General features: G+C 45.7%; 1 protein-coding gene across 1 annotated transcript in view; it reads left to right on the plus strand.

Moving 5' to 3' along the window:
* LOC126213559 (uncharacterized) overlaps positions 1–13,868 on the plus strand; it is a 641,937-nt gene extending 628,069 nt beyond the window's left edge. Inside the window, exons 25-26 of the mRNA XM_049941391.1 lie at positions 2,947–3,233; positions 11,523–13,868. Coding sequence (XP_049797348.1) covers positions 2,947–3,233; positions 11,523–11,546 — 311 coding nt within the window. The 3' untranslated portion in view covers positions 11,547–13,868. The remainder of the gene's footprint in view (positions 1–2,946; positions 3,234–11,522) is intronic.
* The last annotated feature ends 1,284 nt before the right edge of the window (positions 13,869–15,152 follow it).

The following is a 15,152-nucleotide window of genomic DNA, read 5'->3' on the forward strand; positions in this document are numbered from 1 at the left end:
GATGAATACACTAAGCAGATTCAGAAGGATGTTGGCTGCAGTACATACTGGGAGATGATGAAGCTTGCACAGGATAGAGTAGTGTGGAGAGCTGCATCAAACTAGTCTCAGGACTGAAGACCACAACAACAACAACAACAACAACAACAACAACAACGTACCAAACGAAAGTGTTGGTATGTTGATAGAGACACAAACACACACACACAAAATTCAAGCTTTCACAACCCACGGTTGCTTCCTCAGCAAAGAGGGAAGGAGAGGATATGGGCTTCAAGGGAGAGGGTAAGGAGTCGTTCCAATCCCGGGAGCGGAAAGACTTACCTTAGGGGGAAAAAGGGACGGGTATAGACTCTCTGCCCAAACTCTTTGCCTTTACACATGTCTGCTGTGTGTGTGTGGGGGGGGGGAGTGAGTGCACGCACGCGCCCCTCTATACCTGTCCCTTTTTCCCCCTAAGGTAAGTCTTTCCGCTCCCGGGATTGAAATGACTCCTTACCCTCTCCCTTAAAACCCACATCCTTTTGTCTTTCTCTCTCCTTCCCTCTTTCCTGATGAAGCAACCGTTGGTTGCAAAAGCTTGAATTTTGTGTGTGTGTTTGTTAGTGTCTCTATCAACATACCAACGCTTTTGTTTGGTAAGTTACATCATCTTTGTTTTTAGATATATTTTCCCAATGTGGTATACAGGGTTGAGTCACCTAACGTTACCGCTAGATATATTTCGTAAACCACATCAAATACTGAAGAACCGATTCCACAGATCGAATGTGAGGAGAGGGGCTAGTGTAATTGTTTAATACAAACCATACAAAAATTCACGGAAGTATGTTTTTAACACAAACCTACGTTTTTTTAAATGGAACCACGTTAGTTTTGTTAGCACATCTGAACATATAATCAAATACGTAATCAGTGCTGTTTGTTGCATTGTAAAATGTTAATTACATCTGGAGATATCATAACCTAAAGTTTTATGCTTGAAACCTCCGACGTTCAGTTGCGTGTTGTAACAAACACGGGCCATGGTCGGCGAGTAGCATCTGCAGGGACATGTTTACGATGACCGTGTTTACGAGTGTGGCTGTAGTGTACAGTTGTGGTTTGGTCTAGCTGTCGCAGTTTCCGCATGTAGCACTTGCTGCTATTGTTATTCTGCATTCGTCTCCGCATGCAGACCAACTGCAGTACACCGTGTTACCAGACATCTACGGGTCCGTAACAGGCCCGTCACAGGAGAAGCCGGTGCAGTTGGTGTTTTAGCTGCTGTTGCCATGAACTCACACATGAGTACACGGGACATTGCGAGAGCCGGTGGACTGAGTCAAAGTAGTGTCATGCGCATACTGCGTCGTCACCGCTTTCACCCGTTTCATGTGTCGCTACATCAGCAATTACATGGTGATGACTTTAATCATCGAGTGCAATTCTGTCAATGGGCATTAACCGAGAATGCGTTCTACCTGTTTACCGATGAAGCGGGTTTCACAAACCACGGGGCAGTGAATCTACGGAACATGCATTACTGGTCCGTGGACAATCCTCGCTGGCTGAGACAGGTAGAGCGACAGCAACCGTGGACTGTAAATGTATGGTGCGGAATCATTGGCGACCACCTCATTGGTCCTCACTTCATTGCAGGGGCCCAAACAGCTACAACATACATCGCGTTTCTACAGAATGAGCTGCCAACGTTGCTCGAAAATGTCCCACTGTAAACGCGTCGACGTATGTGTTATCAGCATGATGGTGCACCTGCACATTCCGCAATTAACACTAGGCTGACCCTTGACAGGATGTTCGACGGGCGTTTCATAGGACGTGGAGGATGCATAAATTGGCCAGCCCGTTCTCCTGATCTTACACCTCTGGACTTCTTTCTGTAGGGTACGTTAAAGGAGAATGTGTACCGTGATGTGCCTACAACCCCAGAGGATATGAAACGACGTATTGTGGCAGCCTGCGGCGACCTTACACCAGATGTACTGCGGCGTGCACGACATTCATTACGCCAGAGATTGCAATTGTGTGCAATGATGGCCACCACATTGAACATCTATTGGCATGACATGTCAGGACACACTCTATTCCACTCCGTAATTGAAAACTGAAACCACGTGTGTACGTGTACCTAACCCCTCATGGTAATGTACATGTGCGTCAGTGAAAAAGACCAATAAATAGGTGCTAGCATGTGGACGTAATGTGTCCATCACCGTTCCCTTTGGATCCCTATGTAATTCGGTGCTATCCGATACACACGATTGAACAGCGGAGGAGTGGTACTCAAGCGTCAACTTTAGGTTACAATATCTCCGGATGTAATTCACATTTTACAATGCAACAAACGGCACTGATTATGTATTTGTTTATATGTTCAGATGTGCTAACAAAACTAACGGGATTCCATTTAAAAAACGTAGGTTTGTGTTAAAAAACATACTTCTGTGCATTTTTTTATTGTTTGTATTAACCAATTACACTAGCCCCTCTCCTCACGTTCGGTCTGTGGAATCGATTCGTCAGTATTTGATGTGGTTTACGAAATATTTCAGCGGTAATGTTAGGTGACTCACTGTGTATATTGCAGAAACACCCTGTTCCTTCAAACAACCTATAGTATATGCGAATATTGATGGCATTTGATTCTATCGTTGGTGAAATTTCATCTGCAGTGTGTGGATATAATGAAAATTGCTAAATTCTAGCACCCAGAGCGCTTTCCGTGACGTAGAACTTTACACACGTGCATAACAGTGCACGTCCCAGCTTCAGATTCACTGTACTTGCACAGTGACAGAAATTTTGAACTTTGTCCTACATTCTCTATAATTCCTGTAGGTATATTACTTTGCACTAAAGTTACAGCCATTTGTAACTGCTATGTTTATTTTCAGCTGTCTCACATTTAGTTTTTCAGCAGATCGGTCGCTCGGCTCGTTACAGGTCTGGTGTCACAAAACGGCCTCGTGAGTCCTACGGCGAAGCAGGCACCGGTGACAGTGTCCGCCGCACGCAAGGGCTTCCCTCTGCCTGTCGTCAAGGGCTTCCGGGTGCCCGGGGCCGGAGCGCCGGAACCCAGAAAGGGCATCACGCTCGTCGCTAAGCCCAAGGCGGGCGGGGGGGCGGCCCCTTCTGCGTCCGCAACCGCGCCGGCGCAGAACCCGCACGAGCAGCTGATGGCCGCCATCAGGGGTTTTGGCGGCACTGGAAACCTCGGGAAGCAGACCCAGGTACCCGGCACGGCAGTTCTCTGTACAATTTCTAACCTCCCTCTCGTGCTGTGAGTGAGTGTAACGATTGACATTTTGCTTTGGAGGCCTCACAAATATCTGTATCAACTGCATTATTAGTCCGTTCTTTCACTTCGGGATGAAATCGGAGGTGACAGTGTTACAGGTAACCGGGTTGCAGTGGGAAAGGATGGCGGGACCAAATGAGAAGGGATGATGTTAACACTTCAAACATTTACTTTAAAACTACAAAGTCACACCATAGTTCGTCACTGATAACCTAACAGCAATACTCGGTACAATTATCCAATACAGCATAACCACTTCTGGTGAAATTGTTTCCCTAAGGACAGCAGTATTTAAAAAACCATATTACTGATAGTAGAGATAAAAGATCTTACATCTTAAAATTTGAATGTTTGGTGCAAGGCTTTCACATATTGTTCGTTCTTAGAAATTTCGGTTACCTTAATCTGATGTGAACCTGTAATCGACACCCTCCACCCGTGGGTCTCGCATCTCTTCTGTGAGTACGGGCCTGATCGACAGGGAGCCCCACGCCTTACAGTGTTTCTTCCCTCTCTGTGCTGCAAGTTGATCTTTCTACTGTTCTTTTTTCTCTCTCTAACTTTCCAGTGGATAGTCTTCCCGGTGCGGATGATGCTTCGATCTGGTTTGTGTTTTGGACACTCATTTTCTTACTTTTCAGCCTTGTACAACTTTTCAATATTAACTATATGGTAGTCTTGTGTTTGACTTGCTACTTCTTTTTTAAATTTCTACAGAAATGTAGATAGTGTAGGGAGTGTCACACAGCCTGGCCTATTTTCCACGTTTGTTCCTTTATCTCTTTGCACGCTTCTTTCTTGCAACGGTACTACAGCAAAATCCAGTGTGGTGACCATTGGTGGGGGGTGGGGGGCGGGGGGGGGGGGGCAGGGGGGGGGGGTCTGAGGAGTGTCATCAAGTAATTGGTAGCCTCCTGACCACGCAGGGGTACCAAAGCTGGAAACTCCGAGGAGTATGTGCCCATCGTGGCTGGGGTACGGGGCCTCTGGGCAGTGATTTACTGGCCAGGTAAGCATTGCTATAGCTGGGTAGCATCTGTGGGGCCCTTTGGAGTGGGTGGTACTGTGACAGAAGATATGCTGGTGAAGTCAGTTCAGTTTTCTTTTGCTGGTGGCTGAGCAGCCCCAGCAGTCTTTTTCTGGAGCTAAGACATATTAAAATGTAGAGAGGTATGACCCCCAAATGCTCTTTTTCCTGGCTGTGCAAATGGAGGAGTGTAGGGCTGATAGAGAAGGCGAGAAATATTCCCCCCAATACTTGGGTTGTTCTCAGATAGACGGGGATTCATCTACATCTACATCTACATTTATACTCCGCGAGCCAACCAACGGTGCATGGCGGAGGGCACTTTATGTGCCACTGTCATTACCTCCCTTTCCTGTTCCAGTTGCGTACTGTTCGTGGGAAGAAAGACTGCCGGAAAGCCTCCTTGCGCGTTCGAATCTCTAATTTTACATTTGTGATCTCCTCGGGAGGTATAAGTAGGGGGAAGCAACATATTCGATACCTCATCCAGAAACGCACCTCATCGAAACCTGGACAGCGAGCTACACCGCGATGCAGAGCGCCTCTCTTGCTGTCTGCCACTCGAGTTTGCTAAACATCTCCGTAACGCTATCACTCTTATCAAATAACCCTGTGACGAAACGCCCCGCTCTTCTTTGGATCTTCTCTATCTAGTCTGTCAACCTGACCTGGTACGGATGCCACACTGATGAGCAATACTCAAGTATAGGTCGAACGAGTGTTTTGTAAGCCACCTCCTTTGTTGATGGACTAAATTTTCTTAGGAATCACCCAATGAATCTCAACCTGGCACCCACCTTACCAACAAATAATTTTATATGATCATTCCACTTCAAATCGTTCCGTACGCATACTTCCAGATATTTTACAGAAGTAACTGCTACCAGTGTTTGTTCCGGTATCATACAATAAAGGATCCTTCTTTCTATGTATTCGCAATACATTACATTTGTGTATGTTAAGGGTCAGTTGCCACTCCCTGCACCAAGTGCCTATCCGCTGCAGATCTTCCTGCATTTCACTGCAATTTCCTAATGCTGCAACTTCTCTGTATACTATAGCATCATTCGCGAAAAGCCGCACGGAACTTCCTTTTCGACTAGAGAGCCTTTGTTCTCGATTGAACATCTTGAGGGCAAGTTTGGGGAAGTGGCAGCAATTTCAAAAATTAAAATGGCCGGTCATGCTCAGTCACAGGTACTGCTCGCCAGTATAACGCCCCGTAAAAGTCGTATTCCACTGAGGTATCCTTTTACAGGCGTGTCCAGTGGGGACCGAAAGACAACAGAGTGTAGTGGATGCCGGAGCCTTCATCTCAGCCTGGGAAGGTGACTCGTTACCAGAGACGGTCGAGGTGACAGTGTTTCGTCGTGACCTCGAGCCGTATGTTCCTCCTGCTGTGCAGTGCTACAAATACGTGAGATTTGGACACTGTCTGTGGCAATTGTGGCTGCCAGTTGCACAGGAATGCTCCTTGTGCCCATCCTTCCACCTGTATCAGCTGTGGAGAGCACCGTCCCTTCTTTACCAGAATGACCATTTTCAAACGAGAAAAGAAAATCTGAGAATACGAGACTCACCTGCCCTCACGTATCTAGAGGCCGAGAAGACGTACGGTCGCCTACTTTCTACACGTACGGCAGTGACGTACGCTACTACTGTGACGACGTCGTACTCTTTAGTGACTGTACCGTGGCCCTCCGTGTCTGCTACGTGGAGCTCCTGGGACCGCCAGACTACACTCGCTGCCCTGGTGGTCGGTGCCCTCCCCGAACTGCTTCCCGCACGCCCTCTTCTGGCGGCATCGGTATCCCGTCTGCTGGGTATCTCGGTGTCTGACCCCCAGCTGGAGAAGCTCTACCCGACTCCGGCATCCCGTACCGAGAAGGTATCGTCCCTCTGTATACTCCTTTCCCGGGAATCTGTTGACCTGCAACTGGATGCCAGTCAGTGACCGAAGTAGCCACAGGCTGCAGGTTCACGTTCCTCCTCTGTCCCAGAATCGGTGCCAGATAAGCCTTCACAAATCTGTGATTCATCCGAGGACAAGAATGAAAAGACTCAGTCCTCCAAAAACGGGGAGATTCGACTGCCCCCGTGCCGCCAGACCGCACGTGTTCCACCTCAGTATCTGAGGCAGCATTCTCGGTGGCCCCTGTGGGCTCAGATCCTCCCCCAAGCTTACTGTTTTGAAACGCACACGTATCGACGGTGTATCTTCGCAACCAGTGGCAGCAGGCATCACTGAGGCACGATGTGCTTCCTTGGTCTCTTCACGTCCCTACTGGGTACTGATATTGTGATCCTCCAGTGGAATTGTAGTGGTTTTTTCTGTCACTTGGCTGAGATGTGACACCTTTTGTGTGTGTGTCCCACTACTGAAAGCGGGTAAACAGCCCCTCAGGATGAACATCGATTGCCCAATTAGTCTCACTAATGTTCCCCGCAAGGTGCTCGAACGTGCGGTGAGCTGACAGCTGTGTCGGTACCTCGAGTTTCCGGCCCTCTCGGCTCCGTCTCGGTGCGGTTGTAATGCTGACAGTTTGGTCTGCCGGGAGTCTGCTATTCGGTCAGCTTTTGCCCGGCATCGACATCTCAGAGCTGTCTTTTTTGATTCGTGTAGGGCTCGAGACACCGTTTGGCAACACCACATCCTCACCACCCTCCACGAGTGGGGCCTTCGGTGCCACCTCACAATTTTTGTCCGAACCTTAATCTCTCGCGGTACTTTCTGGGTTCGAGTTGGTGCTTCCCACAGTATTCCCCGTGTACTAGTGAATGGGGTCTCACGAGGCTCTGCATCGAGTGTTCCCCTTCTTCGAGTGGCTACCGATGCTCTTATCTGCAGCTGTGAGGCTACACTGTCACCTTCCTCGCATGCTGGTGACTTTTGCACCTACTGTTGCTCCTCGACTGTGGATGTCGCGTAATGCCGACCGCAGGGTGCCGTACAAAATGCACAGTCCTGGGCTCTCACGCACACCTTCCCGCATTCTGCCACCGAGACACGTGTCGTGCACTTCTGTCACCGCCGTTCGGTCCTTCCCCGGCCAGAAGTCTACATCGAGGACCGAATGGTCGACGTCATGGAGACGTATTGTTTCCTGGGATGGGTGTTTTTGGTACCCGGTTTACGTGGCTTTCTCATCTTTGTCAACTTAAACAGATGTGCGGGTCGCACCTTCGTGCTCTTTGCCGTCTCGTGTGTCAGTAACATCAGCTGGGATACAGACCGCTCTACACTTCTGCAACCCTACCTAGGTCGGATCGTGTCGTGCCTCGATTACGGTGCCTGGTGTAAGTCTCGGCACCGCCTTTTGCGGATGCTGGATCAGATACACCGTTGTGGGGTCCAGCTTGTGACAGGTGCCTTTCGGATCGGCCTTCTGAAGGGCCTACTCGTAGAGGCAGGCATCCCTGCCCTACAGATAGGGCATTGACAACTGCTGCTCATTTGTGCAATACACATTAGTTGCTCCCCTGAGCACCTGAAGTACCACGTACTTTTCCCCATTTAGGGGTATCCACCTCACACGACAGGTCTGGAATCGCGATCTCTGTTCGAATAGTATGTATTCCGAACTCCGTCTTTCTCCGGTGTCACCACTTGTCAGCGAGAAGTTGCGTGTGTACCTAAGGAGTATACTCCGTACTCTGATCTACCTCGACGTCTCCTTCGGACTGAACGACTCGACAGGTCCTACGGTCCTTCAGCACCTGTGCCTGGATGTCACGGACGCATTTCCAGGCTCGGAACGGTAGACACCGACGGCTCTACTGTCGACGGACGAACTGGTTCGGCCTACAAATTTGCGAGATACACTCCCTGTCGAACATATACGGTGGACTAGCCCTCGGCCGTGTCCATTCTCGCACTTAATCGGCGGTGACTCCTCGAGTAGTCTTCGGGCTGTCGAGCAGCGATAGCCTGCGGCCGTCGCTTACGACTGTCTGGGTTCTCACGTACGACCTCCGTCACACGGGCTGTGTGTGGAGCCCCGGTCACGTCGGGATCTCGGGTAACAAACGTGCCGACCGGAAGGCCGAGTTGGCTGCCTAGGTGTCAACTTTGGAGACGGAGGCCAGAACCGGACTTCCGGCTAACCGTACGCCGACAGCTGTCGGAGGCTCGGAATGCGGATCGGTGTGCCTCTGTTCCTCCGAATGCTAAAGGACACCACAACTGTGTGGCAGCCTTCCCACCGTGCTTCTCGCAGGGAATCTACTGTCTCTTTTGGCTTCACATTGGCCACACTCGGCTGACTCCGTGACCGCGTCCTCAGACGAGATCGTCTGCCCCCTGCCGGTGAGGTGCCCGTCTTGCAGTGGCCCACATCGTACTAGATTGCTCTGATTTGACCACCTCACAGCAAAACCTTAAACTTGCTTACGTATTACCTCCGGTGGTAGTAGGCGACACTGAACCGGCAGATTTCGTTTTGTGTTTTGTCTGTGAGGACGCTCTAGGGATTGGACTGGTGCCCCTTGTCCTATTTCAGTTTTCTTGTGGCAATAGAGGGTGTCAGAGCACTGGTCGGAAGTGGAAGGCGCGTCTCCAGTTCTGTAACGTGTCCCGAGGGACTCCAGCTTGCTTTTTAGGCGTGTAAACTCTCCCACATTCACCAATTTACCCTTCTCTCACTTCAGTCTCTCAGCTTTCTCAGTTCTCAAATACGATCGAGACCATTGGGGTTTGTCTTTTGTGTCCTCCTTCTCTGGGAACTATTTCCAGTTTGACACACAATGGATTGAGGGATTGATGACCTCTTAGTGTGGTCCCTTTAACTCCATCAGTCAATCTATCCATCTGCCCATCGTCCCATCAACTGCCTCCTTTCCTGATTTACTCACAAGGCAGAATGAACATAACCAAATTGATTACTAAGTGTACGAGAATACACGATAGAATGTGCAACTGGATATACAAATTTGGCTTAGGACTTTACAAGACTCTACAGTGAGCAGATGATTTCAATGTTCGTACTAACATTAGTTTTCATACCGTCAGAGAGGATATCGACGATCGGTCTGTCACACATCTTGTCCGACAGTCTACTTCTTCCGTCTCTCTCGGTTCACGTAAATACGAGACAGTGTCAGCCCTTACACCTGGCACAGTTTAGTTTCAGAGACCGGCAATAAGTTTTTAGAAGACAAATAGCTCGAACAGTACCACTCAGCAGCACAGTCCTCGCGTGGCCTCTGTCAATGTAATTAGTGAACGAGGAGACGACTGACACCGTGATGACCCTCTTCTCGTGAATTTCTTTAACACGACTCACTCGAGTCACCGTTTAGTCTCTTTAAGTCGGAGGCTTCACAAACCACAGAAGACTAGGCTTTAACCACAAGGACGAGCAGTACGATACCGACACACCGTACGTTAATGTTTGACAGAGGTGATGAGCCTAGTATATTGGCAAATGACAGTACCTTTTGCAAACTTCCCATTAGCTCTGCAGCTGCATTTAACACTGCACATATCTGGCCATTTGAGACACGTTACGTGCACTGCTGTTTCCTTTGAGTCACTGTGCCTCTTACTTTCTGCGTACACGAAGTTAACTACTCTTATCAGTATAGCTCGCATCGAGTAAACACCTGCACAATCGTTCGACTCCCCACTTCCCAGACGAGCGCGGGTTCACGGAGTGAGATGGTGCAGTGGTTAGCACACAGACTAGACTGTTCGAACCCACATCTGGCCATCCCGATTTAGGTTAGCCGCGATTTCCCAAAATCGCTTTGGGCAACTGTCGGAATGGTTCCTTCGAAAGTGCACGGCCGACTCCCTTCCCCACCCTTCCCTAATCTGATGGAAGCGATGACCTCACCGTTTGATCCACTCTTCCCCAAATCGACCGACCGACCCCGGGGTTCCTCCCGTCTGCGTGCACCTGTCGTCTCTCTCGACGACTTCCGATCTCCCTCCTTCGGAGCCCGCCTGTTCCGTAGATAAACCCCTTTCCTCCTCGGAGGAGCTCCACGTACGTAGGCAGAGCCGGGTCGGCTAGCGCCGACTAAATCGTCGTGCCGTACGTAGCGCGAGAGGAACGTGGGCTCGTGTGGAAGGTGGAGAGCTGTGTGAGTCCACAGGTGTTTACTCGACGGCTGCTATGCTGACAACAGCGGCTAGCATTGTGCTAGCATTGAAGACAATATAATTGTAAACATAGTCCGTAGCAGGCTGTAATGTAAAAATCACATTTTTATTTTTTTATTAAACATCTGGAGGTTGTGGATCCCCACAAATACAAAATTTAAAAGAAGACAGTGATGCAGGTAATATGTCTCGTGGGGCCAAATACGTGGTGTTAAATGCAGCTGACGGGCTAATGGGAAGTTTGCAAAAGGTACTGTCATTCGCCAATATTACAGGCTCTTCATCCCGGTCAGATATTGATTTAAAGTGTGTCAGTATCACACTGATTGTCCTTGTTGTTGAAGCCTTGTATTCTGTGGTCTGTGAAGCCTTTGACTGAGTGTTGTTTGTACTTAACCTGCTGTCATCAGTTTTTCTGTCATCAATCAATATCGCAAATAGTGCAGTAGTCTAGTTGACGATTTCTGGTCAGGGAGAATTCTGTGGTTTATTTTTGGTACAAATACATTCATAAGTAATGTAATTTCTTGTGACAATATTTTAGTTACATTTTTTTAAAATTTATATTCTGTTTTCATCGTATCAACACAATACACATTAATAGGGTGCTTCCAGATGTTTCGCCGAGTTGTCGTTACCATTTTATATGCAATATTTTGACTTCCCGAAGTTTTTCTGAGTTGTCATTTCCATTTTGTACGTAATATTTTGACAACTGACTTGGCCGATCAGTTATTCCGGGCAGCGAGGACACCTAACGGCAAAACTTAAAATGCCAGAAGAAAGGTGACACGGTTGTCAGAATATTGCGTGTAGAATGGAAACGACAATCTTTCAGAAGCACAGATTTAATCTCTCGGAGGCATTCTGAGAGTTCACATAAAACATTAATAAAAACTGCCATACTGGAACTGTCGCAAAAAAGAGCTTCGGATAAATTGACTCGGCTGGAGGCTACAAAAAGTTTCAGTTTATTTTGCTGTGAGACCGTGCATTCCTACACAACCTATACATATTTTATGATTTTAATTACTTTTGTTGTCATTAGAAATGGATAGTTTATTTTATTTTTTGTGATCTTCATTTTTTAGAATGTTGCCGAGTGCGAGAGTTGAGCAGTCCGTCGCTGCAGCTTCCTCGGAGATATGTGACAGGAGAACTGCGTGGGAACTTACTGCATTGCAGAGGCCTCCCTCTGTGTTAAGAGGACAATCGTGCAAGTGAGCCGTGTCAGATGCTGAAATACCGAATGCAGTAGACAGAGATGACAGTGCCGCGCCCGAAAGCCTAGGTGTCAGTCGAGCCTGGTGCCTCCTGTGCTGGGACAAACACAGAGACCCGGAGGTTGTGCCATTGAGAGCAGAAAATGCACTGTACAACATTAGTCTGTCAGTTCCGACAATTGGAAGAGTGTTCGGTGTCGGGTGTATCGAACTGCACGGTGGTGATACGTTTGTGAGTGTGTTTAGGCTGCTGTGTGATATACGTGGAGTATTTTTGTTGTGTGTATGTATGTATTTTTTCTTCCTTTTTTGTGGAACTCTTTAGTTTTCAAGGCTGGAAGAGAGACTGAATGTGTTAAGAATCTGGCAGCTTTCAAATGTGACGAATTTTGCCCTCATTCTTTGTAAAAGAAGCTGGAGCAGTGTAAAAGTTTGTCATTTTTCTTAAGTGACAAAATGTTCAGGACACGTAAGGGATTTTGATAGAGCATTTTCTGTTGTTCTGAAAGAGATTTTCAGTGGTGGGACACATTTGTTGTTTGGAGAAATCGGGCATTACGGTGACAACACTGCGCCCTCTTTCCTCGACCGTACAGAATTATTAGTACGTTTGTCAAGGAAGGACAACTTCGTGGGCTGTACTGTGCTGTGGAGTGCTTTGTGTGCTCAGAAAAAGAAAACTCGAGGGCACTTTTACGTGGAACAGACGAAGTGAATACCGTGAAAGGAATAAGGGTGCATAAGGCACTCCATAGTTTCCCTCGTGTCGGAAATGTGCCTTTATTGCATTCGTTCCGCTCGTCAGTTGATCGTTAGGGGTGCACCGTACTAAAGTGTTTGGTTGCTAGCAAAAGGGGAAGCCTCGTCTTCGAACAGCTTATTTAATTTCTGATACAGTCACCCGTTCCACTTAATCTGCATTGTTTTAGTAATGTGGGACCAATTACTTTTCATCTTTTTGTTTTAGGAATGATAACAGTGAGTGTTGTAAATGGCAGTGATATCTAAAAATGAAGACTGCATTTCACAAAATGGCATCACTGTGTTCGTAGACGCAAAAGTATTCTTTCGTGTTTGTGTGTGTTTTATTGGAGTCATAGAAGGTGAAATAATTTCAAGACAATACACACACAGTTAACAGAAAAGAGAGGGGAACCCGTCAGTTTTTTCTTCTCTGGTGAAGCAGTGGGCGTAAAATAATTTGTTGCAGTTTTAGGACGAGAAAGCAGATATTATTTTTGCCTCGTGTGTGTGACTTATATTTTTGATATGTTATGTAAAGGACATTTGTATTGAAAATGCTGGGATTTAAAAAAAAACCAACTTGGAGATGCTAAACATTTTTCTACTTAAAGCAGGGAGGACTAGAAAATTCCCTTATTGTTCTTTTGAAGGAGATACCTGTCACTTGTTATATGGATGTTTCATGCTCTAAACAGTCATTACTTTTTAAAGAAAAACGTAAATATATAATCAAATCAAAATATGTTGTATTGGAAAGAAAGGGTCATTTATGTAACAATGGGATTACTTTTCATTGTATTCTGATGATTTCTGTATTCATGTATGCTATCATGTTTGGGTTTTTTGTTGTTAAAGTGTGTAATCAATGCTAATGGAGAAAATTACATATTTATTCCATGGGGTTTGTTTATGATATTATTATCCACATTACATATTAATGTTTGTTATTAATCAGGGGCATTTTATGAGTGTGGAAGTGGCTTTTGTTATTTATGTCTAAAATTAATTGTATGTTCTTTGTCTTTAATGGAAAAGAAGGGAGAGCACTGAAGTGGTACAGGTGCAGCATTGAAGCTGTGCAGATGTGCTAATTCTCTCAAGTTTTAAACAGTTTCGCATCTTCATAGAAAACAATGTTGAAGAGCACTTTCAGCTCTTTATTGAAACAAATTGTTTTACATTTGGAACTAAATGTACTCTGTAAACAATAGGATGGTGTGTTTCCCGGGAGCACTCACCCGATCAAAAATGGTCGGTGCCTTCAGTTTCCTGTTCAGTCCGTGGCCTCTTATGGTGGCCATTTCTTTCCCCCTTTTGCTCCAGAGCCAGTCGGCGCAAGTCTTGTGCTAGTCATATATAATTTTCTCTTGTGACGAGATGCACATGTTACGGTCATGCAATTTTCCTCTAGGTGTCATGTGGGGCATTTCCTCTTCACGTTTCTGTTAACGCTGTAAAAAAAAATTCAAAGGAATATTTACACTTTGTCATGTATATTTAACTTCCTATATTTATTGGTAATCTGGTGTGTCAGTTTATAGGTGAATGTTCTGGCACATAGTTCTGAAAGAGTTTATGTTTTTTAGCTTATTCTTTCTTCACATTGTCTATTCCACTTCTCCAGTGACCTTCTGTTTCACCATCTCCCACCCACATGTGTGTGGAACTAGATTCTTTTTATATATACATATGTTAGCTCACTTGAGCAGTGATTACCTAATGGGGATGTTGTGATGTGGCTAAAGTTTTGTTGAGATTCTCTGAAACTGTCTGTACCTTGCTAGATCGTTCTTAAATTACTCACCTTCTTGTTCCTTTGCTGATTCTGTAAGCTGTGTCATCTCGTCACAGCCCTGTGTAACATGTTGAACTTTTTTGTTTTCATTCTTTGTTGTAAATAACATGCATATACATTACAAATTATCAGACTGTTTCTATGATTATAATTATGTATCATTATTGTAATTAATTCATTATGTATGTATCATCACTGAAGTGTCAAATGTTTTTGTTGTGGTAAAATAAATAGAAAATTATATTAATAATAGAGACTTGTTTATATAACCCTTGTAACTGGCTGCTATAACCTCCCTTACCCTCTTTGTTTCTTGCTGGTGGATTAAACCAGTATGCAATTATCTCGTGGTCTTACTGTCAACTCTCGTATTTAAAAACTGAACTTGGCTAAGAGGAACAGCTACAATAGTTTAATATTTTCTCACTAAGAGAAGTTCATTATTTTCTGCTTATTGGAATTTGTCTTCTTTTCATCAGCAGTCGTCGTTCTCAATGGTTCATATGCATAGGAAATATTTCCATGGTGTGAGTGGTTTTTTGGTTCTGCATTCTTTTAACATTGCTCTTACAAGTGAAACATCTCAGCCTTTTTTTTTTATGCTTAAAATTTGTATTCCTCTTGTGATTCAACAACAATTCTGACATGGAAGTGTTACCACTTTTGCACAGTTTTACGTTATACACAGAAATACCTCTACCTTGCATAGAGTCCAGAATGGACAATGATAAGGACTCACAACTGACATTTGAGTAGTTCAGTGATTGACAATGCTTCTCACTCATTTTCTTAACTTTCTTTCATTTGTAATTACCACATTAGTTTTCCCCATGTAAATAATTTGTTTTGCACACAGAGAATTTTAATATAAATATCATTAAATTTGTACAGCATTGAATTCTGTAGCATACAAACCACCATTATGAGTAATTTATGAAAATATTTGAACTTCAATGGTT

The sequence above is a fragment of the Schistocerca nitens genome, chromosome 11, assembly GCF_023898315.1.
Source record: "Schistocerca nitens isolate TAMUIC-IGC-003100 chromosome 11, iqSchNite1.1, whole genome shotgun sequence".
Taxonomy (NCBI): domain Eukaryota; kingdom Metazoa; phylum Arthropoda; class Insecta; order Orthoptera; family Acrididae; genus Schistocerca; species Schistocerca nitens.